We start from the raw sequence: 24,890 nt of genomic DNA, 5'->3' as shown, positions 1-24,890 counted from the left end.
ACCCGTTTTTTGACTGGGTATAAAAATTAGACCCAATTTGCTCTAGGTTTGAGTATGTTTTTAAATCATAGACCTATATGTGTTAATCGGTTCAAGTACAAAGCCGGTTGGTCGTCATTTGTTTCGGGTTGGGTTCAAGAGTGAGTATTGTAGACCGGTAGGAGTTAATGTGTTAAAAGTATAGACTGGTTAGGGTATAAATGGGTTGTGTCTGTCACGAGCTCATTCTTAATTTAGTTGGCTGATCCTTCAACAAGATTATACATTCTCTTAAAAAAAAAACAAGATTATACATTAAAAAGCCTTATTATAATTTATAAACACTTGTAATTTGTAAAGCTTATTAAAGATCACTATAATAAAGTATGCAAAAAATTAAAGATAAAAAGAATATTATTTGAAAACTAACCAATTTATCAATTTAAAATGAAAAATGTCTATTCTAAAAAATAAAAATATGTCGATATTGGTTCATATTTTTAATGAATCAAAATCAATAATTAAATGCAACTAGTTTTTTTTTATAACTTTTTAGATATAGTAATGCAGTCATCATAAAAGGAAACCAATTGGATTATTGCTATGATGTTTCTATCAATCCTTATTGTGAATAAAGTTAGCATAAATGTTGTGCATTGGGTTTGGGTTATAGCCAGTGCTGGATTTGGATTTGGATTTGGATTTGGGTTCAAGTACATATTTTATAAAATCATTTGACGGGTATAAAATGGGTTCAAGTACATATCTGGTTTGGGTAAATTGCGTAGAACTGTTTAGACCAGGCAATAAAACGGTTAGGTCTAAACATGTTTGGCTCTAATACCTTTCACAATAAACTGGGTTCGGGTTCGGGTTCGGGTTCGGGTCAGACATGAAACAGGTATGGGTTCAGGTGCAGATTGTATAAAATAATTTCTGTCGTGTATAAAATAGGGTCAAGTGCATATCGGATTTGGGTTTTGGTCGATTAGATTGCATAGAACTGTTGGAACCAGGTATCAAAAACGGGTCAGGTGCAAACAGATTTAGTTTTATACCTTTCACAATAACTTTGTAAACAGTGTTTTACCTAATATGCACGCGGTAATGATGCATTAAGCAAGGCTTAAACGAAAAATACCATAAACACTCCCTGGCCATATTGGAATTCTTTGGAGGACATCAGTTTCGAATCCGAACCCAGATCGAAACTTGAACCAAACTAGTTTTAAACTCTTACAAACCCAATTCAAGAAAGAAAATGGAACTAAAAGATTACTTAAAATTGAAAAACAAATAAAATTTAACATTTGAAATTAGTAGGGGCGCGCCAGGCCATAGCAGTAGTGCAACGCATAGGCGACGCTCGAGGGGCCCAGTAGCAAGCTACTGTGGTGGCAACCCTCCCCCACAAGAAATTAATTTAATATCGTGTGGTCACATGGACCACGTATCAGATATTAAACTGATAAGAACAGATACTACACTTGATCTTAGCCAAAAGGCCGAGAAAGGTATGAATTGGATCGTCCCCCTCAACCCTATTTTATACACCTTTCACCCCTCTCACTTCGCTCTCCTCGTCGATATGGGTCTAAAAACGAGGCCACGTTTCCTACCACCAAGCACTAACACCTTTGTTATGTATTGTATAGACGAGCCCGTATGGGTGTATCCAATTCAAGTTAAACGCAAAGATCAGATGTGGATCGTATTCTAGATCCATTTAGCTTGCCAGATCGATCTGTATTTGATAAGTTTTTTTTTTTCTTTTGTGCCCATTTTAGGTGTTGCATCATTTCCATGGGGTTATAGGTGCAGATGGATTGCATTCGGTCGGATCTCCATCCCAAATCTAACCTACTTCTCTAAAACATATATTTAGATAAAAACTGAATGTTTAGTCGGTTTGGGTTCAGATTTAAGTGTTACAACTGGGTTGAACCTCTTGGGTCCCAATCTGGATCTGAATCGATGTTTTACTTGACCTCCATTCAAATCTTAGATTGAATCTGGTCCATGTTATAGGTTTTTACGTAATTGCAATTGTTTTTATCAGGTTTTCAATACAAGATCCGGTATCACCATATAAAATCAGTTCCAAATTCAGGTTTTTACCCATATATTCGTAATATTTCAAATATATACCAGAGAAGGTAACCATGTTTTGGTGGCCATTCTAAATGTTCAAAATATTACACGATACTTGCAAAATATCATAATATTGCCACATAACAAAAATATCATGATTTTGTTGTGATATTTAATGCAAATTAATGGGGAAAGACTGCAGTTTACATAATTTTTTTAAAATATGCATTTATTTGTTGGTTTATTTTAGTTTTGCCTATATTTCCACTAGAGAACAAAACAACAACAACAACAACAACTACGCCTTCATCCCAAAACAATTGGGGTCAGCGATATGAACCAAAAAAGAAATTCATTTTGGGTCTTCCACATGAATCCTTTTCCTCCAATCATTTCTATCCAACGTCATGTCCTCGGTGAGGTTCAAAGCATTCATATCCTTTCCTATCATCTCCATCCAAGTCTTCCTAGGCCTACCCCGACCTCTTTTAACTAATATATTTTCCCATTTCTCCAACCTTCTAACTGGAGCATCATTAGGCCTTCGCCGAATATGTCCAAACCACCGTAAACGATTCTCTCGCATCTTATTTTCAATGGGTGCAACACCTACCTTCTTACGTATCTCTTCGTTCCGAATCTTATCTTTTATTGTATTTCCACACATCCATCTAAGCATCCGCATCTCAGCTACACTCATTTTTTGAATATGATGTCTCTTGGCAGCCCAACATTCCGTACCATATAGTAAAGCGGGTCTAATAGTCGTCCTATAAAACTTTCCCTTCAACCGCAATGGCATTCTACGATCGCACAGCACTCCAGTAGCACTTTTCCATTTCATCCACCCAACCTTTATCCTATGATTTACATCTCCATCAATTTCTCCATACTTTTGAATGATGGATCCCAAATATTTGAAATAATCATTCACCGGTATATCTTGCTCACCAAGCTTCACTACACTCCCATCACTACTTCGTTGCTTACTAAACCGACATTCCATATATTCAGTCTTACTCTTACTCAACTTAAAACCTCTAGCTTCCAATGTCTGTCTCCATAATTCTAACTTAGCATTAACCCCAGCTCTAGACTCATCAATCAAAACAATATCATCAGCAAACAACATACACCACGGTACATTTTCTTGAATTGATCTCGTAAGCTCATCCATCACTATTGCAAATAGGAAAGGGCTTAAAGCAGATCCTTGATGTAACCCAACCGTTATCGGAAAATTGGTTGTCACCCCTCCACAAGTGCGGACATTGGTTACTACTCCTTCATACATATCTTTAATTATACTAATGTACTTGAGAGAAACACCTTTCTTCATCATTGTCCACCAGAGAACGTCCCTAGGTACTCTATCGTATGCCTTCTCTAAATCAATAAAAACCATATGCAAATCTTTGTTCCTCTCTCTATATCTTTCAATAAGTTGTCTAAGAAGATGTATAGCTTTCATAGTTGATCTTCCAGGCATAAAACCAAATTGATTCTCCGATATCATGACAACCTTCCTCAACCTAGACTCAATCACCCTCTCCCAAAGTTTCATAGTATGACTCATGAGTTTTATACCACGATAGTTTGTGCAATCTTGTATATCACCCTTATTCTTATATAAAGGCACCAAAGTACTCTTCCTCCACTCATTAGGCATCTTATTTGTTCGCCAAATCAAGTTAAAAAGATTTGTCAACCATTCTAAACCTTTCTCTCCCAAGCATTTCCAAGCCTCAATAGGTATACCATCTGGGCCAACTGCCCTTCTTGATTTCATTTTCTTCAAAGCCTCTGCAATTTCTTTCTTTTGAATCTTGCGCATGAAGTCACGATTTATCTCATGAAAAGGAATGGAGAAGTCTCCAAGATCTTGAGCATGACTATCATTAAATAGCTTATCAAAATAATCTTTCCATCTCTCCTTAATCTCCTCATCTTTGACTAAAACCCTTTGCGTTTCATCTTTGATACATCTAACCATACCCAAATCCTTCGATTTCCTATCTCTCATCTTTGCAAGCCTATAAATATCCTTCTCGCCTTCTTTGGTATCCAACTTGTCATAAACCTCCTTATATACCTTAGCCCTCGCGTTTCGAACAACTTTTTTAGCTTCCTTCTTTGCTATCATATACTTCTCCAAATTCTCATTATCACGACTCTTACTTAGATTTCTATAACACTCTCTTTTAACCTTAATAGCTAATTTGACATCCTCGTTCCACCATGATGTATCCTTACCTAGTGGTGCACCGTCTTTAGACTCACCCAATACCTCCTTAGCTACTTTTCTCATACCACCCGCTATCTTATTCCACATTGATTCTGAATCCTCCTCGAGACACCAATCAACTTCCTTAACTACCTGCTCTACAAACATTCATTGTTTAGCTCCTTTCAGTGCCCACCACTTAATTCTAGGATCTATCCTATGTCTATCCCTTTTGCGGCATTGTCTAATTCTAAGATCTAAAATTAAGACTCTATGTTGTGTAGCTACACTTTCTCTTGGTATAACCTTACAATCGATGCAACAACCCCTATCTCTCTTTTTAAGTAGGAAAAAATCTATCTGACTCGTATTAACCCCACTTTTAAATGTTACTAGGTGAGACTCCCTCTTCCTAAACCAAGTGTTTGCTAAGATCATATCATAGGACAAACAAAAATCTAAAATCCTTTCTCCACTTTCATTTCTTTCTCCTATACCATAGCCTCCATGGATATTCTCAAATCCATCCCTACTAATGCCTACATGTCCATTAAGGTCACCGCCGATGAAAAGCTTTTCTCCATAAGATGTCTCTTGTACTACTCCATCTAAATCTTCCCAAAATTGATGCTTAATGGAATCATCTAAACCTACTTGAGGTGCATAAACACTAATAATATTAATAATATCCGTACCTAATACTAATTTAATAAGTAAAATTCTATCACCCTTCCTACGGACCTCAACTACATTATCTATAAACTGACGACTCATAACAATCCCTACTCCATTCCTATTCCTATTTATTCCTGTATACCAAATCTTATATCCCCAAGGTTCTATCACTTTAGCTTTCTCACCTACCCATTTGGTCTCTTGAAGACATAAAATATCAATCTTTCTCCTACACATAACATCTACTAACTCTACCAACTTACCAGTTAAAGACCCTATGTTCCAAGTGGCTAACCTAATTTTATGGTCTTGGACTAACTTCTTTACCCCCACCCGTCCAACAAAGTGAGGGAACCCTTGCCTATTTGACACCACACCCGGGCGCCGGTGTGACGCGTCGCTTCTGGGCGACGACCTAGCAACCCTTGCACATTTATCACTGCCTCCGGGCCTAGAGAGTACAGCGCGTCGCTCAGTAGGAAACGCCCCAACGAAATTCTCATATTGGTTCATTTTCATAGGATATGACAAAGTTTTTATGCTGGCTGTCACAGGCCTACCGCAACCCTCCTCCTTTATCCGAGCTTGGGACCGGCAGTGTATAACTACACAGGCGGAGTTTTCCACTAGAGAACAAAGTGGATGAAAATTTTCTATTTCTCACAAGGAATTGCTTGTTGCTTTGTCATTTTAAATTTCTGTAACTGATTCTACCTTATCTAGGAATGTCAATGGGTTTAGTTTTGTTTCAAGTATCGGATCTGACATGAACCTAGATATAGGGGTGTGGGGATAAAAAATACTGATCCGAACTTGACCCAAGTGGGTTGCCTTTGGGCCATGATTTTTGTTAGATATCTGACCTGGACCACCCAACTGACCCGAGTTTTTTCTTATATATTTTAATGTAAAAAGTTACCATTATGCCCTCGTTGAAGGACGTCTTTGCAAAACATTAGTGAGGGACGTTTTGCTTTTTGAAAGGCAAGCTGGGGTTAGGCAGACCCAACCAGTTATACAACTATATGACAAATATCATGAAAATTTTAGCATATCTAAATGTAAAACAAAAAAGGAGAATTCAAAATACAAAATGTTGGAATGGAGAAAAATATAAAAAAATAGTCCAAAATCCAAACCATCAAAAGGTTTTTCAGAGATTTAAAATTCATAGGATCCAAGAAATCAAAATATGTACATATTAAAAAAGGATTAAAAATTCAAACATCTAAGATGGAAAATTTGCAAATTAGAAATTGGGCAATTTGAAAAGGAATAACATAAATTTCATAAATTAGCACAAACTAAATGGGTGTTAGCTTCAAAATAAGTAAAATTAAAAAAATATATAGTATATTAGAATAAAGATACCAAAATATGAGAAGTTCAAACATTCAAGATATTAAGAACAAATTACATGAAACCCTAAATCAAGAAAAAAATGCATCAAATCCTAACAAATCACAAAAAAATAGGAGAGACAGTTCAAGGAAAAGAGATGTCGATGAGAGGGAGGGAGGGAGGGAGAGAGGAGAGAGTTGGTGAGAGAGAGAGAGAGAGAGAGAGAGAGAGAGAGAGAGAGAAGGGGAGTCTCTTGACTGGTAAATAAAGGGATATTTTGTTTATTTGCTTGATCGGTTAACCATGGTTAGAGTTTTATCAGTTGAATTAACGGCCCTTTCACTTTCCAGTAATGGGCAAAAGGGATGGACCAATTTGCAAAATGATATGAGGCAGGAACTTTTTACAAATAAATCATAATGTATGGACTAATTTGCAAAAAATCCAATAACAAAATCAAGGAGAGAGCCGAAAGAGAACAAAATCAAGAAGAGAGAGAGAGAGTCGACGTTCTTCCTTGGAAAACGTTTCCTCAGGGGGCCATGGAGAAGGGTTTTCAGAGTTTTTTCATATGAAAACCCTGCTTCCACAGGAAAATAGTGAGCCCATGGCAACCATATTCTTTGTAGAGGCGTTTGATTCACCACCAGAAAACAACCATCTTTTATGCATTTTCCCTTGAAACAGTCAATACCCGGATTTTGATACCAGGCATCTTCCTCAAAGTAAACGCTGACGAGCACACAACGGACCATCCGTGTACCACGACGCAATCATCAGTATTAGCGATGACCCACCTGATTTTTGACTTTTACACAGAGAAAGAGAGAGATTTTGAGATTTTTTCTGTAAACCTCGTGGGAAGGCGGTTTCCCGGCTGCCCATCTGGTTTTCTGGCGATACTTCTCTCGAAAAATGCTAATTATCCGGCGTGTTCTGGTGTGTCTCTGCTGGGTGGTTTCCTTGGGGGTGTGCGTGAATGGGTTGGGAGTCAATTGGGGGACTCAAGCGAGCCATCCTCTGCCTCCGACGATCGTATCGCAGCTGCTGCAGGACAACGGGATCACGAAGGTAAAGCTGTTCGACGCCAATCGGTGGGCGATGAGCGCGTTGGCGGGGACGGGGATCGAGGTGATGGTGGCCATTCCTAACGGCATGCTCGCCACCATCGCCGGAGACTACGATGCGGCCAAGCGATGGGTGAAGCAGAACGTCACGGATTACGACTTCCACGGCGGTGTTACCATCAAGTGAGCTTTCCTTCCTATTCTCACACTTCCCTTCCCTTTGATGCTTGATTAATTTGGTTTGGACCGGTTTTTGTAAAGGTGGGGTGTCTTGGATTCTAGCGAAAATTGTTGCCTTGTTCCAATAAATGAGTAATAACGGTTAGTTTAGTTGATCTTGTGACTTTTACGAGGTGTGGGTGTTAGATTCTCACGAAGATGTGTATTTTCCTGTTCTGGCTGGTTGCATTCAAGTGTGATTTTGAGCTTTCTCACCAATATAGGCTGCTACTTTTTCTGCTGATTTCTGCATGTCAAGCCCATAAAGACCTATTTCCTTTCTTTCCCTGTTCGAAGATCCTTTACACAACAACGGTCAGCAAAAAATCCAAAGCTTACATTATTATCCTTTGCAAATTTTTGAACTGATAGCAAGTTCTTAGCTATGTTTGGCACACGAAGAATGTCATTCATCTTAAATTTCTGATTAAAATTAGAAGAGCCAGTATGTTTAATGAGCAAACATGAGCTGTACCTTACTCATTGCCTAAAAACACACCTAAAGTTATCAATGATAAAAAAAAAAACACCTAAGCTTTTGATATTGCTAAAACACATCTAAATTTATGCACCATTGTTTTTTTAGTATTTATATTGTGAAACAGTCACCAGGATCAGAGACCTAGCTGCACTGGCTCTGCCTATCGTACTTATAACCACCATCTTTGCATGGTAAAACTCCCTGGGCTTACACCTTGCCCCTAGAGAGTCGCCATGCTTCGGCTTGCACAAGGGTTGATACCCATGGGATTTGAACCTAGACCGCCTGCCTAGCAGCCTAAGCCCCATCTCACTATGCCAAACCTCTTTGGGGCTTATGCACCGTTAACTAAAGACACATTTCCATCAATTTAATTTGAGTTATCGTTAACGCAGGTGCAGTTAATAGGCTAAAATTGCTCATTCACCTTTAAAACAATAACTTTTTTGAGAAAAGATTAACGCGCCCAATTTTTTTGTGATAAAAAAAAGCACCAAGTTTCTGTAATTAAAGCAAATATTAAATGACAACTTTGACAGAAGTAAACCCTGGGTTTTTTTAATTGACTATAAAAAAGTTCAGGTGCATTTTTAGAGATATCGAAAACTTAAGTGTGTTTTTTCATTATTGTTTAATGCAAAGTTGCACCCATCATGCTAGTGGTATTATTGTGGCAGGTATGTAGCAGTGGGAAACGAACCTTTCCTCAGCTCCTATAATCGCACATTTGAGAATGTCACTTTTCCTGCCCTTCAAAACATACAAAATGCTTTGAATGATGCTGGTGTTGGGGACAGGATCAAGGCCACTGTGCCTCTCAATGCGGATGTATACGGTTCTGATTTCCCATCTGCAGGAAAATTTCGTTCAGACATCAGCAGTATCATGGTAATGTTAGCAAGTGATTTACTCTATACTTTTGTGTCATTTAAGTGCTTGTTCAAGACATTATTAAGCTATCCATCCCTAGGCCCACAACTTCACCTGGTTAGATGGATCAGCTTAAGCCCACAAGTAAGCCTTCAGTTAGGTTTCCGGTGAAACCGTAAGACACAAAATGGTGAGCCCTCTCAGCTACGTAAGTTCACTTGTCCATATTTTTCACTGTAAACAGGGCAAGTTTGGTTTAGTTGCTGAAGAAAGTGTTTTTTTTCATGGATGGGAAAACCACCCTCGGTATCAGAGACCTAGTCACACTGGCTCAGTCTGCGGTACATACGATTGCTTTCCCGATGGTGTAAACCAGTGACACACACCTTGCCCCCAAGGAGTCGTCCGACTTTGGCTGAGCAAAGGTTTATCACTTGCCCTAATTAACACAAGCTGTTTGATACTGATGGGAATGAATCCCTTACTACCCATCTAGTAGCAAAGGCCCCCTTCACTGCACCAAACCCCTTGGAGCAGTTGCTGAGCAAAGTGTTTCCATTTAAATTATTATCTCTATGATCCTGTTTAAATTCTGATACAATCTTTACTGCAACAGGTACAAATTGTTCAATTCCTAAGCAGTAATGGTTCGCCATTCACTGTCAACATCTACCCATATATAAGCATGCACCAAGATCCAAACTTCCCTGCTAATTTTGCATTTTTTGATGGCACAAGTAATGGAGTCAAAGATCCTGGCACTGGGATCACGTATACTAATGTCTTTGATGCCAATTTTGATACATTACTTTCTGCTCTGAAGGTCGCCGGGCTTTCCAATTTATCGATAATTGTCGGAGAAGTCGGTTGGCCTACTGATGGAGATAAAAATGCCAATGTAACCAATGCCAAAAGATTTTATGATGGTTTGCTTAAGAAGTTGGCCAGCAATGTGGGGACTCCTCTAAGACCTGAATACCTTGAAGTCTATTTGTTTGGGCTCATTGACGAGGACGCCAAGAGCGTAGGACCAGGAAACTTCGAGCGTCATTGGGGGATTTTCACTTATGATGGAAAGCCAAAGTTCACAATGGACCTCTCCGGCAAGGACCCGACCAAACCACTGGTAGCAGCAAAGAACGTGAAGTATCTGCCTCAGCAATGGTGTGTGCTTAAACCTGATGCCAATAAAAGTGACGCACTGGGTAAAAATATCGATTATGCTTGTACATTCTCCGACTGCACCACGCTAGGCTACGGCTCATCATGTGGCAATATGGATCTTCAAGCAAATGCCTCATATGCATTCAACATGTATTATCAAGTTCAGTATCAAAAGAATGGCACCTGTGACTTCCAAGGTCTTGCCATGGTGACAACACAAAACAATTCGCAAGATGGGTGCAATTTTCCAATTCAGATAGATATGTATTGGCCATCTTGGGGATGGATGAACATGCCATCTCTATCCATGGCTATTGTAATGGAATTTCTACTAGAATTTTTCCTCTAGTCTGCTGTACAGGTTGTGGTGTAACTTTAATACCTCTTTGTTCTGTTGGACTCTCTCTCTCTCTCTCAAAGTTGAGGTGTGCAATTTAGTTCACTTTAGACTTTATCAGCAGATTGGTTGGGTTGTCTCAGTAAGATGATTGGAATTCACTGAAGTTTGTAGCTTCGACATGTACTTTGGGTTTGATTAATGAATTGTTTGTTTTTTCCAGATTTTCTCATACCAAGTCTACCTTTTCAGCCGGCAATGTAACGAAAACCTAGCCAGACCAGAATCCCATAGATCCGACAGATTAGAAAACTCCAAATAGTTCAGGATTCCAAACAGTGTGCATGGTGGAAAGCAATGTAAAAACCATTTCTTACCACGTACACAGAATGCTCACATCAAGTGGGAGGCACCAGATATAGATACTAAGTCAATCCCTTCTTAACGACCTTCCAAAGGTAATCACCGAAGTAAAAAACAAAAAAGGCCCATTAAAACCTTTCAACCCAAGATAGGATCATCTAGGTGAATCCCAAAGCCGAGCAGTGACACGGAAATTTTAACATACATAAAGATGACCAATATAAACAAAAGAAAAAGAAAGGAACTCGAAAAAAGCCATGAACTAAGCTCCCCGCCCCCAAACAAAACAGAAAAACCATGAACTTCAGTATGGTTTGTTCAACAAATGGATGTAGTAGAATTGTAAAATTCAAGAGTAACCCATGTCTTAGCAAATCATGTGGACAAAATAAAAGCACTAAAACTATTCCAACTCAGTAAACAATATGCTGAAGTCTATCATATGCAGCAAAGTGCCCGGTGCATGGTGATCACAATTATAGCACATCACAGCTCGGACTCTACACCTCAATCTGCTCCCTCAACCGACGGATGGCGCTCCTTACTGTCACAGCACTTGCAGTGCTTCAAACCGCACAAATAAGTCAGTCAGAAAAATCGTCTGAGCCATAACCAGAAAATACAAACCAAACTAATAATCAATTAGAGGTACGAAAAGGCAGTGGCAACAATGAGTACATAATGTTGAGAATATACCTTGCAAATTCATATACTTTGTTAAATACGAAACAAAATCATCATGTCATCCTCCTCATCAATATATAGATTAATTTAAAGGTACACAGAAAATGGAGTAAAAACATCACGATTTGATATATTGTCAAGAATAAAAGATCAACTAACTTTAAAGTATAAGCGCCTCCAGCCTTCACCTTGCCACAGTCTTTGCAACCCCATATTCCCACTGCTTTCCTCTTCACTGCAAACTGCAGAATTTCACAAGTATTGTTTCATGAATCAGAACACAGCAGCAGAAAGAATCCTTCAATTAACAAAATGGATGACAAGAAGGCCTCATTTGCAGTTCATACCTTCCCACAGAAATCACAGAAGTACTTGGAGTGCTGAGACACTTCCATTTTCTTGATCTGCTTACGCAGACTGGCACCATATCTTGTGCCTGAAATGGTTATCATGGCAAGAAGTTGGGATAAATCAGTTTCCACGTCATATTATCAACATAACCCAATCTCAAAACAGTGACAATAGGTAATCGCTCTTGACAAACATAAATGGCTTACTTAACCAACTGACAAGAATATACAAGAAAGATAGAACTCTTCAAGCTTTGAGGCACTGATATTTGTGGAAGGAGTATGCATTCAGTACTTGAAAATCAGAGGACAATCAAAGGGGGAGAAAAGAAAAGAAAACAAAACAAAAGGAGAAACAAGGAAATGATCGAACCAGAAAAGAAAACAGAAGAAACAAGGAAATGATCTAACCAACTAACGCCAAATCAAGCATGCACAGAAAATATTGATTTAGAACAGTTGCTTCTTACCGTATTTGCCGACAATGCCAGCCTTCTTCGTGCGCTTTGTCTGCCAAATAGTAGTTATACGTCAAGTAGTAGAAGATAGTCACGTACACAATATTTACTGGGAATTATTAGCAAAGGGATGGATGGCAAACCTAGAGAAGACAAGGCAACACTCGTGAAAAAAATAACTTGTTTTTCTGGAAACACTGCATTCGTATACTAGCATACCTCGTAGGCTCAACATGGGAAGATGGATGGAGCTAGAACTCTATGCACTGAAGAACATTTACCCCAAATACTTTAAAAGAAGGGACCTTGAAACTAAAGAGAACCAATGACCATAAAAAGGCATACAGGGACATTATTTTCCACCATCCTGCAGCATAAAACTTCCAAACAGGACATTATTACCATATTAACATAGCTGAGCAGCCGTTCTTCCACACAGTTAGCTTTATATATGAGTTCCCACTCTCAAATAAGTCATATGGTCTTAAGCAGTATTACACGTCAATAACAGCTGCTAAATGATGATACTGTCATAAGAAGAACAGCTACAACAAGCAACAGCCGCAAGTTTGGTTGCACCTCATGTGATTTCAAATCACATATTCCACCTTGTGATTTCAAATCTCATGTGATTCACTCCAAACGTGATCTAAAATCGCACTCCGTTTCTCATTTTCATTTTCTGATGTTGGGTGAGTTGTGCAAATGAGATTCATTCTCTCATTTGCATAAGATTCTGAACCTCGTGAGAGGTTAGCAAACATTAAGAATCATATCGAATTTAGTAATTTTGTTTCCTGAGGTATGAAGGCAATGAGCAGTTAGTTCGGAATAACCTGAGCAGATTAGGGAGAAAGTAGCACCTTCTTATCGTTTCTCTCGATCGATATAATATAAATCTCAGAAGGAGAAAGACAGAATTTAAACCCCAAAATCAGTTTCGGCCAGTACACTTCTTCGAAAAAAAAAAACTCATCGCTAAGCATCTATTTAACAAGAGCTAAACTAAGGTAGGTGTAGGCAATATCCAATTTGGCCAAGCTGAATCAACCAAAGAAGGGACTTAAATACATAGAATTGCCATATAACAATTTTCACGTTCGAGTGAATCCAAACGAGAACTTTCTCACCCACCATGGGACTCTTTACTCAGCAAAAACGATTCTAATATAAAAAGTAAGGCAGTATCCTACAAAGAACTTCATTCTTCAAAGCCAAGAACAAGCCAACATCGACACCTCTGAAAACGTGAACCCTATAAAAAGAAAAAATTAACTCCATGGATACAATCGACTCAGGAAACCTCAAGTTAAGGTAAAAAAGGCTAAAATGCTAGACAGAAACAACCAACATATAACGTCACAAAAGGAAAAGAAACCCAAGAAATTAGCGATCGATCTAGGCTTCTCATTAAGACAAGGAGACAATTCACGCAATACACATTACCTCTAAAAATCAACTGATGAGAAGCACTAAATCAGGATAATCTCAGAACGCGAAAATGAGAAACCTAACTCGCAGTTGGGATTTCTGCTAATTGCTATTACGGAAGGGGGAAGAAGGACGCACCATTTTCGTAGGAAAGGGCTGCCTCTCAACTCTCCTCCCACAAATGCCAAAGTGATCCCCACCAAAGCCCTGTGCTCCTGCTTAGAGTTCTAGTCGGGGAAACCCTAATCTCTAGAAACGAACGGTTAAGATCTAAAGATGTCTGACAGGGAAACTAGCTGTGGCAAGGAGCATTATACATGTATAGGGGGAACATACACCACCCTCTCGTATCCCTAAGTTGATTGCTCTATCCCTAGTCAACTATATCCTTTAAGGAGCATTATACATGTATGTAATGCACAATAGGATTTGATTTTTCAGATGGTGAAAAATCAATAGCTCACAATTCATGAAGATAATGGTAGTTCAAAAATGATATACATAATCATGCTAGAGTCAATTTTAACACATGAAAATAGTAAGTAGAACATGCTGAACATGATCCAGTGGTTAATTTTTTGCTTTGAGAGATTAGATCTATGTAAATCAAGGATGTGCCTCCATAAGTTATGGTGGTTCAGTACCATGATAAAAGATCAAATTACAAGAATTACAGTAAAAAACAGAACTACAAAATATGCCAAAAATGAAAAAAACATTTTTTATGATTTTGCTTCCGAAAAACAATTCATGTTAAAATTTAGACTGAACCGTCTCTTGAGCAGTTCATCCCATTATAGGCGTAGTATTCTCACCCCTCTCTTTCCAAAACCCATGTCACACGGACACACCATTTTGTTTGCTTGTCCCTGTGACACGACATTGAGGCGCTATGATACGATGCCACAGACAACATTTATGGATGATATTTTAATATAATTAAAAAAAAAATAACATTTTTTAATAATATTTCAATAAAAATATATAATACTAAAAAAAACTAGTTTTTTATTGACTAAGAATTAAAAAAAACTGCCTTATTGTCTTATTTTGCAAAATATCCAAACTTGCATGTCCAACTCGTTTTCGCGAGTCGGGTCGTGCCCGTATCTTTGTGACAAAGTCCATAACCATGTGATCAAAGGGCTCACATAGCATGTAGGTCCAATTCAAATATCTAAATCTTGGGAATTATTCACAAGAATTATCTGCTCGGAGTACTTTCCGTCACAGAAATGAGTGAGAGAGAGAGAGAAGGCAGAACCGTTTCAGCGCCACTGCACAAACTCTACTGCACTCAAACATATGGCCATTGCCAATACCCATGTTTTCTTCCTCTCTCCCTTCCCCACATTCACACCAAGACTCAGCAGCTTCCCACCTTCACCCCTTCACCTCACAAACCATGCTCACAAGAGGGGCAATTTGGTGGCAGCCTCACTTTCTCACTCACTCTCTCCCCCTCTCAATGTGGAGTACTTTGAGAGAGAGTTTAGCAGCCATGGTGTGAGTTTTGAAGGGATTGGTGACAGTTGTGTGGTCAGGTTGGGGTTAGAAGAAGGCAGCACAGCAAACTTCATGCTGCCAAGCGGGCTGATCACATCTTACAAGCCCCACATGTGGCATGGAGGGTGCGAGGAGGTGCTCCACACTGTGGTCATACAGGGGAGGGAGGAGGCTGTGGTGGTTCAAGGGGGAATCTGTGTGGGGTTGAAGAGTGTGGGTGATGATGGCAATTCATGGTCTCCCAGTAGCTGGTTTCTCCATGATGTTAAGGGGAGTGCCCATAATTCTATCCAGGTAAATGTGGCTCTTATTGCTTTGATTCTTTATCTATTTTGGTTTTTTTTGTTTTTACAAATACAACCCAAAGAAACTGCACCCGGCACGAACAACTGGTTGGCTCAGCCTGCCATACCTACAGTCATTATGCCGGCGGTGGCGCGATATTTAAAGGCCAAGACCCTGCCCCGGGGCCTATGCTGGGCGTTGGCTTCAGCAGAGGGGAAACGCCCATGAATTTTTGGTTAAAGTTTTCTTACAGGGCAAGATGGATTTCCAGCATCCTCATGAGAGAGAGAGAGAGAGAGAGAGAGAGCTTAGTTTGACTTCAATAGGTGAAAGTAGAGTTTTTAGATGTCTAATGACTGCACTGTGGCAAAAACCATTTTGTGCAATGTAATCCTCAGCTTATCAACCATTGCGGGATTGTATCTGAGCTCCAGTAAATCAATTAACTAAAGTGAGTTTGTTCATTAGGTTGATGGTTTAATGCATTCAGGTGACTTTGACTGCAAAGATCCAATTTTATGGTGGAACCCAAATCCATTTTGCTATTGGCTTCCATAACAACTAGATCAACCTGGCCTGAATTGTATACCTCATTGCCCAATACTCTCACTGAATATTAACCCAGTTTCAAATAGTGAACCTGCTATACTGTGCTGACTTTGCTGAGTCCAGACTTCATTCTCAGCTTCTAAAGTCTACAAAGAAATACATACAATTTGGTGCTCTGACTTACCAAGAACTTGAAGACAATGAATTTTTTTTTATGGGTGTTTTAATCTGATTATTTTTTATTAATCTTGGCAAGCAGGTAGAATTGAGATGTAGCAATACAGAAGAATTGGTTGACGTTAGATACCTTATCACTCTAGAGAAGGACCTCTTGAGCTCAGAGATAATTGTCTCCAACTCTAGGTCTTCCCCCCTTCAGCTGTTGAGTTCTTTCATGAGCCATCTCACGGTTAGCACTCCTGATGCAGTCTACGCTGTGGGGCTTCAAAGATCAAATTACTTCAACAAGTCTCCGTTAAGGTCAGATTTTAGCATTATTCCACCAGATTTTTGTAGCAAAAACCCAACTGCTTCAAAGAAAACCTGGGGTGAGACAGCACTAAGAGGACTCTTCTTTGGGTGGGATAGAAAGAAAGAAGCCAAGGCTGATGGTGATGATGAACTAGAAAAAGAAGATGGTGGACAAGAGGAAGAAAAAGAAGAGGAAGAAGTTGACAATTACCTGCATTTAACAGAAAATATGAGCAGAATTTATACATATGCACCAAGGAAATTCACAATCATTGACAGGGTAATCAATTCTATCCTAGAGTTCACAATCTGTATTTCTCTTCATGTACTTACAAAGTATAAATTGTTCAAACTGCTGAATAATTTTTCTTAGTAAGTGCAAAAAAAAAAAAAACCCAATATTTTGCTTGGCGCCACTTCTAAGCAGAGGTTTTTACTGTTTCTGGATCATCTGAACATTGAAATCTATGCAGCTTTGCCTTTTTGTTCCCTTTGAAACTTAGTCTTGTTTCTGTGATGAACAGGGGAGAAGGAATTCAGTAGTAGTTGGGAGGATTGGATTTGAAGAATTTCATGTTTTTAGCCCTGGCTCAGAACATGAATGGTATGGAAGATATGCATATGTCTGCACAGGTCCATCAGCCACATTGAAGCCAATAACTTTGGCTCCTCAAGATGTTTGGAAAGGTACTCAGATTCTACACAATCCAAGCTCATAAAACATCAAGATGCATGTAACAGACTTGGCTTGTGATTCCAACAAAAAAAGAGAGCAAAAGTGAATTCAAAGCTTAAGATAGAATGTAATTCATCATATAGTCTAAGGCATTGGTCAGTTATCAAGAACAATCTTACGGGGTCGCCCGATTGGCAGCAGTCTTGGGGATAAGGTGCTGACCCCTTCGTCCCAGGTTCAACTTCTACTGGGTGTGCGAGTGCCTTTAACTGACCAGCTCTATAAGAGCTTGGGTATACCACACCCGGGGTTTACCTCACAGCGGATAGGCCCATTAAGTGACCAGGTTCTTGGCCAGGGTTCTCTTCAATAAAAAAAAAAATCAATCTTTATAAAGCTCGTCTGTTTGTTGGTTTCATTTTAAGACGTTCTTTCCCAGCATCTCTTTATGGGAGCTTCAAATAAAAAACACTTGTGGTATTTTTTATGAGTCACTAGAATATGAGAACTAGAGATAATGAGCATTTTTAAAACTTTTTTTGCAAATTCAACCATGTGGATGTGCTTGGTATGATGAATTTGCTAGGAATCAATAATTGGATAGTGTATTTTCTATAAAAAAAATATGATTTTTTAATGCTTGAATATTTATAAAGATTATGAGCAGTTGATTTTTAAAACCTTAAAAAAATATCATTTATGCATCAAAATCAGATGATTCAAGAACTGATTCTTATAAAACCAAGCATGTACATCACATCCGTGAGATTAGGTTCAAGAGAAAAGAACAAAGAATCTATGCAAATTGTGGTTCATGCATTAGTTCTCATATTTTCAGTTCATATATTTTAGTGACCTTTTTTATATATAATTCATAGTTTTGTTATATATATATATATATATATTAAGACTAAAAAAGTTACACTTTTATGTTTCATTTATGTATTTTTTACATGCCAAACTTTTTCTGAATTGTTTTGAAGAGAAATCATGATTTTCAAACACGTTGACAGGCCGGCGCATTTGTGTGCCGCGAAAGGCAGCTCCACGGAAGCCTTTCCTTTCTGTCGACAGGGGTCTGACCATCCCCACGGGAACCATTACCGCTGAAAGGGGGATGTTGAAAATGAGCTCCTCTTGGTGGGTCCCACATAAATGCACGGGGTTGCTTGTGTTTCCACGGAAACCCGAAGGTTTCCGGTATACACAAACGCCCTTCCGTGTCAGTAAAAATTAGAAAAAAAAGGATCGTAAGATTTTCCCTTACCGGAGATTTTCATGCCCACAAGATTCGTGGCATTGGGTAAACCTTGTTTGCTTTTGTGGAAAAATGAAATCATCCAGGTTATTCAGATCCAGATCTGATTACATTTACCCACCCGAATCTGACCTCAACCCGAATAGACTCTTAACACCGATGTTGTCCAAGTTTGGAAACAGAGTTTCACATGAAAAAGTGCGTACAAAATGGAGCAGTTCCGGAACCAAAGACAGATCCAAGCACCAACCTGAAATATAAATCGGAACCAAAAGCTTTTAAGTCTGAATACACATTCAAATCTTATTTTCCGAGAATAATACATAGAATTTGGACATGATATTCAAACAATCCATTTGAATTTTGAGTTTTTTCATGCAAGATATGTTCTTACAGAAGGCCGGAGGTTGCCCCCTTGTGACTGGCCGGAAACCCTCATCCCACCCCATCGCCACCACTGTCGCACGCCATCCAGCACCGGCCCTCTTGATCTGATTTCTGAAAATACATTCAGATCTTATTTTAAGATCCATATCCGTGTATATTATATAGAATTCGGGTCTAGCGTCCAACGAATCCGATCCATTTATACTCCTACCACGGAATCCGGAATCGTCTTTGACCGACAGAAAAAGGGCAATTTTGGTATTTTCTAACACATCTCCTAGGGTTTCGTTGCAGAAGCGAGGGTTTTAGGTCTTCCTTTCTTCTATAAATACAAAACGAGCGAGCGAGCGAGAGAGAGAGAGAGAGAGAGAGAGAGAGAGAGAGATTTGCGTATTGGATTTTTGGGTTGTTTTTGAGAGATGTGTGTATTCGATTTTTGGATTGGTTTTCTTAACAGATAGGCTAGGGTTTTTTGTGATCGATGCTGAGAGAGAGAGAGAGAGAGAGAGAGAGAGAGAGAGAGAGAGAGAGAGAGAGATTGATTGATTTGGGTATTCGATTTTTGGGTTGTTTTTGTAAACAGATAGGTTAGGTTTTTTTGTTTTAGATGTTGAGAGAGAGAGAGAGATTTGGGTTGTTTTGTAAACGGATAGGTTTAGGGTTTTTCTTTTTCCTAAAATTTTGTGGTTGTCATGGAAATTGGGAGTTTTGGGTGTATAGGGTTCGTGAGAAGACGCCTAATATTGCAATTCCTCGCATCTGGATCGAATGGATCGAGGACTCTATCGTTAGGTGAAATTACGGTTTTTTTTCCTTTCTACCTTTAGCTCCGAAAATCCTTCTATTTCTTGTTTTAGGGTTTATTGGTGACAAGGTAGATACATTTTTTTCCTTGGTACTTTCATTTTTTTCCCTTGGTACTATCCTTTAGATTTAAACAAATTTCTCAGAGGAATTTGGTTTTTAAAATTTTAGGGGTTTCCCTGGACGTTGGATGCTGATGATGTGGGTGATGAAATAAATCAGACGGATTCCCATTGATTCCATACATGATATCATGTACCAGCTACTTCTGACACATCATCATCACCACTGCCACCATAATCCTTATATCTTTGAATAACTTTATTTTGTGATTTCTTCTCTCTGTTATTTCCTCAGTAGTGTCAAATCTCAGTTTTTATTTTTAATATGCAACTCATTTTGAGATAAAATGGTGTTTTGATCCATGTCTTGCACGACCAACCTCAAGAAATGCCTTCTAGATCGGTTGAGAGCTTGTTTGAACACCCAGATATCCAGATAATTGATACAGTTGGGATGTTATCTTCTGGATGATAACGCAAGATCCCAGCTTTTTCTGTTATTTGGGTGAGTGGGTTTATTCCACAACCCCCGCCAAGCGGTTCAGGATAAACTAGAATACTGTTATGAGGCATTGTGCCCACATTATCCCTGTTATCAAGATAAGTAGGGATATTGTTCCTTTTGGATGTACACTTTTGGGTTTTGACAAATTTTACCGTGGAATCCCATGTGCCCACATTATCCCTGTTATCAAGATAAGTAGGGGATCCACCATGGAGATCCCATGTCACCATTTTTCTTTGTGGTGGTTAAACGTCTGTCGCATATGCTTAGTGAGTCAGAGAACAAGAGAATGATTCAAGGTTTTGTTTGGTATCATGCATTTTATGTGGATGATGTTTTATTCTTTTTGCGCGATCAAGGAGACTCTTAGGAATTTCTTAAACATTTGAAAAAGATTTGAGGGCTCAAGGTGAGCGTGAAAAAAAATAGTATTTGTGCATTTTAACATCATCCATCACCTGTTTCATCAGATTCAACAAGAGAGTGGCTGGAGACCTGTCAATTCACCCTTCTCATACCTTGGTCTCTTGATCTTTAGGAGAAGGTTGTGCAAGTCTATGTGCTTCAAACTTATTGACAAATTCAGGGCGAGGCTTGACAACTGGAGAGAAAAATGTTATCTATGATGCATGAAGAACTGTCCTTGTTGAGTTTAGTCCTTTCAGCCTTCCAATCGTATTGGATGGTTGAGTTTCTAGATTCCGGTAGCAATGTTAAGGAGATGGAAAAGAAATGACGCAAAATGGAGGTTGAAAAACAGTCTATCTATTAGGATGGAAGCAAGTTTGAAAAAGGAGGATTTGGGTATAAGAAGACTTGAGAATTTAATGGAGTGGGCTTGGCAAAGCTCGCCTGGATGGTGATCAAACAAGAAGTGAACTGTGGGTGAACTTGGTGAATAAAAAACATTTAGTGTCACACAGATGGAAAGGAGTTCGATTGGGAGGCAAGATCCTCGTAGAGAACACAAAGTGGCAGGTAGGTGATGGGTCGATCGCGTATTGAGTTTTGGTTTGTTCCATGGTTTTCGGTTGGCTCAGTTTTCCATCAACTGCCGCAGAGCACACCGAAAGTTATTTTCTCGATCCTCCGTCACATCCTAGTTACAGAGATTATAGATTATAACAGACCACCTCACATTCAGCTGAGTTCCTCCAAAGCTAGAGACTTTGGCGAAGCAGGAAACATGGGACCCCAACAAATAGGTCATTGTTCTATGGACATGGTGTCCACCAAGGTTGCGTGGGAGAAACTGGGACAGAAGAACGGTAGAGCCTAGTTTTCAAGCAGGTATGTCACAAACTCTCTTTGCGATAGAGGGTTCACAAACTCTCCTCTTTGCGATAGAGGGTAAGGTTCTAACGATAGATAGACTAAAGCGCTTGAAGGTGGATGCTATTGAATCTTGGTATGGATCTAGTGTAGTCAAATAAGTCTCATATGGAATTCAATGACCCACTTAGTGGGCTATTGAGATATGCACTGTTAGGATAACGGTGAGATCCATTACACATTGGATTCTCAATGAGATATGCACCACCAGAATAATGATGGGACCCATTATATATTAGATTCTCAGCATGTTTGAGAATCCAATGAGACACTTAGGCCGGATAACGGCTACTTAAGGGAGGTTAAATTTTTTGACTCCTGCCTCTGCAATATACAATTGAAGAGGTTAAATGATTCCTTCTGATGCAAGCCGTTAATCAACTTCTTAATCATTTTCTCTTCGAGTCTTCCCTGAGCACATCCTGATCCTAAATCCTACAGTGGCATCAGAACCATGGTTTTGGTGTGCACATAAACTCATCGTTGATGTGAGAACGACAAGGCCTAGTCAACACCCTGGCGCACTGTTGCCTGCGGGTATCGTTGGCCCATCCTTGGCCTCGTATTGATAGTTGATGAACCCGACAAAAGTAGGGGAGGAGGTTGGGGCATCATCATCACCAACGACACAATATAGCAGCCCTGATCCACCGTCGGACAGATCATCAGTCAGGCGAAACTAGAGGGATACACTGCCTGGTCTGGTGCCAGCGCATGCCTATCCAGCGTTGATGGTGCCCAGTAGGCCGGAGGTGCCGCTGCCACCAGCTCTTCTCCTGGAACCACTCGTCGATGCCTACCATATACGATGGTCGTGCTCAACTTTCGCTGATCAGTCACATCCTCAGGGTCAGAACGTGGCCCCGTCGACGATCTCTAAGGGTATGTCGTTGTCGATTTAAGACTGGATATCAGCGGCCTCTGTCGGGCCACCGATGAAGAGAGCCTACTCACCCCCCTAAGCAAACGCTAGTGGATGAGATCCTGGAACACCACCGAGATGAGTTCTTCTGGCAACCGTTTCATGGTGGTCGAGACGTTGGAGGTAGAGGAGTACTGGAGGCCTCCGAGACAGGGGAGAGCAAGCAGAGCAACAACAAGGAGGTATCTGGCAAGTAGCCTTAGCACTCTGCGGTCAGATAAAGGCAAGGAAAATGGTGAATGTGTCTGCCTGCAGTCGATGATGTCGACGTCGAAAGGGGCCTTCCAAACTGCAACACAAAAAAAAAACACTGTTTTTTTCGATCGAAAGACGGGTGAGGGTTTGAAGGAAAACGACCTTGTGGAGGCGAACGATGGTGAATGATCGACTGATCGTCTCCGGCTAGGGTTCTGTGAGAATAGAGGCATGGTCATGGCTGGGCAGGGCGACAGATCGACGGTGTCATCGTCATCCCCAATCACACTTTTTCTGGCCATGAGCAGCATAGCCATCAGAGCATCGATCAACCTCTTCAGCGCAGCCCAAGGGAGCAGTCCGTCGTCGGGAAAATGAAAGAGGTTGCACCGAAGGGGAGACTCAGAAGTTTTTTTTTGTCTACGTCGAAAGAGATTCTTGCTGCCAGTGTGAGGTAAAAAAACAAAAACAAAAAAGGGGGATCTCAGCCAGGGACACCATCCGCCTCCATTTTTTTTTCTTCGGTTGAAATTCCGTTAGAAATCGAAATAGGGAAGTGACGATACAGAGAGGCACCAGATAGTAGCCGACCTCAGGGCCCCAATGAGTGGTGGACGAGAGTGATTCCCGCCAGTGGTCAGTGGGACGACTGCAAAAACAAAAGAGGGAGCCAGTGGACGGCTGTGCGCCACTGAAAGCTCAGTTGGTTCTCAAGGTTGCTGTCGGAGGCGGTTTTCACCCCAATGCGGCTCGTGGGTGGCAGTCGGCGACACCATGGGCGTGCTGACTAGTGAGTTCCAGTCGAAACAAGCTGGAGCATGTTGACCATGTTCAGTTTCCTGGTGCCCTCCTTGTCAAGATTGAGGATCTCAATGGACGTGCTCGAGAATCTGCTTGTCGTCCTAGTGGACGACCCTGAAATGCTCGGGGTACTGGAGAATGCGATCTCGTAAGTCGTAGGGGATGCTGAAGAGGAGGCGACAATGGTTGATCATGCTCATGGCAATCTGCTTCTTCATCGACATCATGAGGAGCTTCTGGACGGTATCGACCCTAGCCCTTTCCATCGAATCCATGCTCTCCCCCTCCTCACGAAGGAGATCCTCCATCAATAGTGTGAATCCAAACCAAATCTTCCCGTCAGAGTGGGTGTAGAGGTGGAATATCGATGGGCGGCGCTCGATCGAGCGGGCTACTTTTCGGCTATGGAGGAAGCCCAAATTAGCAGAGGACCGAATCGTGGGCGCAGGTGCGGTTCGGGCCCTCGTCCGAGCGCTTCAGACGGGGACGACCACGATGAAGGAGAACACAACATGCATGATTCTATCAGGACGACATCGAGGCGACGACAGTCGCCCCCCCGTCTTTCATTTTTACCTCCTTTGCATTTTCCCCTTTCTTAAAAGGGGAAAAACGGTTCAGTTCTTCCCTAACCCACATGTTTCCGGTTGGGGCTCAATCGCATCAACGGGCTCATGCAGAAGGCAAATCCCAACGGATTAGCCTGTAGTGTCCGTCAGCCGACAGAATTTCTCGACTCGATCGTCGAGCATGGTGGATAATGCGTTGAGAGGCGACGATCGACATGTGATGCAACTGATGGAGGAGAAACTGAAAGGCCGTCTCCGAGGGAGGAGGAGTTGCATCTACCTTAACAACGAGGAGACGTCAGGGAGGGATCACAGTGGGGCTCCGATCGGCTGACCGCCAGGAGGTGGTGGCCCCAGATGGTTGCATCAAAGGCGGTGCAGTTGTCGCATCTTCTGACGGGGTTTTATCTCCACCAAACTCTCTCCAAAAATCTCGGTCGCATCGTCGGCCCATAACATTTGTTTTTGAGGTGTCCAAAGGTAAGCAGAATTTGGAGAAGAGTGGCTAATCTGTCTGGGAGGAAACAGAAGGCAGAAAGATCAATCACGGAGTCGTTGGGTAGATGGAGCTCAGATTTTCGAGAGAAGAGGGTGCATCGAAGCTGGTTGGTAGCCTTCCAAACAATATTGTGGACTATACAGAGAAGAGGAACTAATCCGTCTTTGAAAGGAAAATCTGGACGGAGACTCGAATTAAGAAATAAATCCTATTAACAGTTAGAGAGCAGGTTTTGGGAGTGTTAAAAAAATTCTTCCCATGCAGTGGCCAGAAGTTGGATGTGGTCAAACCCCTCTGGCTGAAGGATAGATTGAAGTTAATATTCATGGAATTTT

At 40.5% G+C, this 24,890-nt stretch overlaps 3 protein-coding genes and 2 non-coding genes across 7 annotated transcripts; 3 read left to right on the top strand and 2 right to left on the bottom strand.

Annotated features, from left to right (window-relative positions):
* Window positions 1-1,299: 1,299 nt before the first annotated feature.
* On the bottom strand, window positions 1,300-1,497 carry LOC149829347 (U2 spliceosomal RNA). Its single transcript, XR_016434487.1, has one exon. It is a non-coding gene; the product is annotated as a U2 spliceosomal RNA (small nuclear RNA).
* A 5,515-nt stretch (window positions 1,498-7,012) lies between these two features.
* LOC149829346 (glucan endo-1,3-beta-glucosidase 8-like) lies at window positions 7,013-11,027 on the top strand. Of its 2 annotated transcripts, none has more exons than XM_090018054.1 (3): window positions 7,013-7,560; window positions 8,875-8,965; window positions 9,564-11,027. In XM_090018054.1, the coding sequence occupies exons 1-3, from the start codon at window positions 7,226-7,228 to the stop codon at window positions 10,458-10,460; spliced, it is 1,323 nt and encodes a 440-aa protein (XP_089874180.1). In that variant the 5' UTR covers window positions 7,013-7,225; the 3' UTR covers window positions 10,461-11,027. The 2 variants fall into 2 exon arrangements, with proteins under 2 accessions (XP_089874180.1, XP_089874179.1); XM_090018053.1 differs by having other exon boundaries at window positions 8,755-8,965.
* A 74-nt stretch (window positions 11,028-11,101) lies between these two features.
* Window positions 11,102-13,985, bottom strand: LOC149829345 (large ribosomal subunit protein eL43z). The gene is made up of 5 exons (XM_090018055.1): window positions 13,873-13,985; window positions 12,316-12,355; window positions 11,843-11,931; window positions 11,655-11,737; window positions 11,102-11,375 (listed from the first exon to the last, which is right to left on the bottom strand). The coding sequence occupies exons 1-5, from the start codon at window positions 13,873-13,875 to the stop codon at window positions 11,312-11,314; spliced, it is 279 nt and encodes a 92-aa protein (XP_089874181.1). The 5' UTR covers window positions 13,876-13,985; the 3' UTR covers window positions 11,102-11,311.
* Window positions 13,986-14,959: 974 nt separating this feature from the next.
* NDF5 (NDH-dependent cyclic electron flow 5) lies at window positions 14,960-17,336 on the top strand. Of its 2 annotated transcripts, XM_090018052.1 has the most exons (4): window positions 14,960-15,534; window positions 16,334-16,554; window positions 16,663-16,825; window positions 17,070-17,336. In XM_090018052.1, exons 1-4 carry the CDS (start codon window positions 15,040-15,042, stop codon window positions 17,262-17,264), a joined length of 1,074 nt encoding a protein of 357 aa, XP_089874178.1. In that variant the 5' UTR covers window positions 14,960-15,039; the 3' UTR covers window positions 17,265-17,336. The 2 variants fall into 2 exon arrangements, with proteins under 2 accessions (XP_089874178.1, XP_089874177.1); XM_090018051.1 differs by having other exon boundaries at window positions 16,334-16,825.
* Window positions 17,337-19,869: 2,533 nt separating this feature from the next.
* LOC149829343 (small nucleolar RNA R12) lies at window positions 19,870-19,947 on the top strand. Its single transcript, XR_016434494.1, has one exon. It is a non-coding gene; the product is annotated as a small nucleolar RNA R12 (small nucleolar RNA).
* The last annotated feature ends 4,943 nt before the right edge of the window (window positions 19,948-24,890 follow it).

Source organism: Nuphar pumila, chromosome 9 (genome assembly GCF_984573655.1).
Source record: "Nuphar pumila chromosome 9, dmNupPumi1.hap1.1, whole genome shotgun sequence".
NCBI classification, from domain to species: Eukaryota; Viridiplantae; Streptophyta; class Magnoliopsida; order Nymphaeales; family Nymphaeaceae; genus Nuphar; species Nuphar pumila.
The sequence above is the reverse complement of the archived record's forward strand: the minus strand, read 5'-3'. Positions and strand labels throughout refer to the sequence as shown.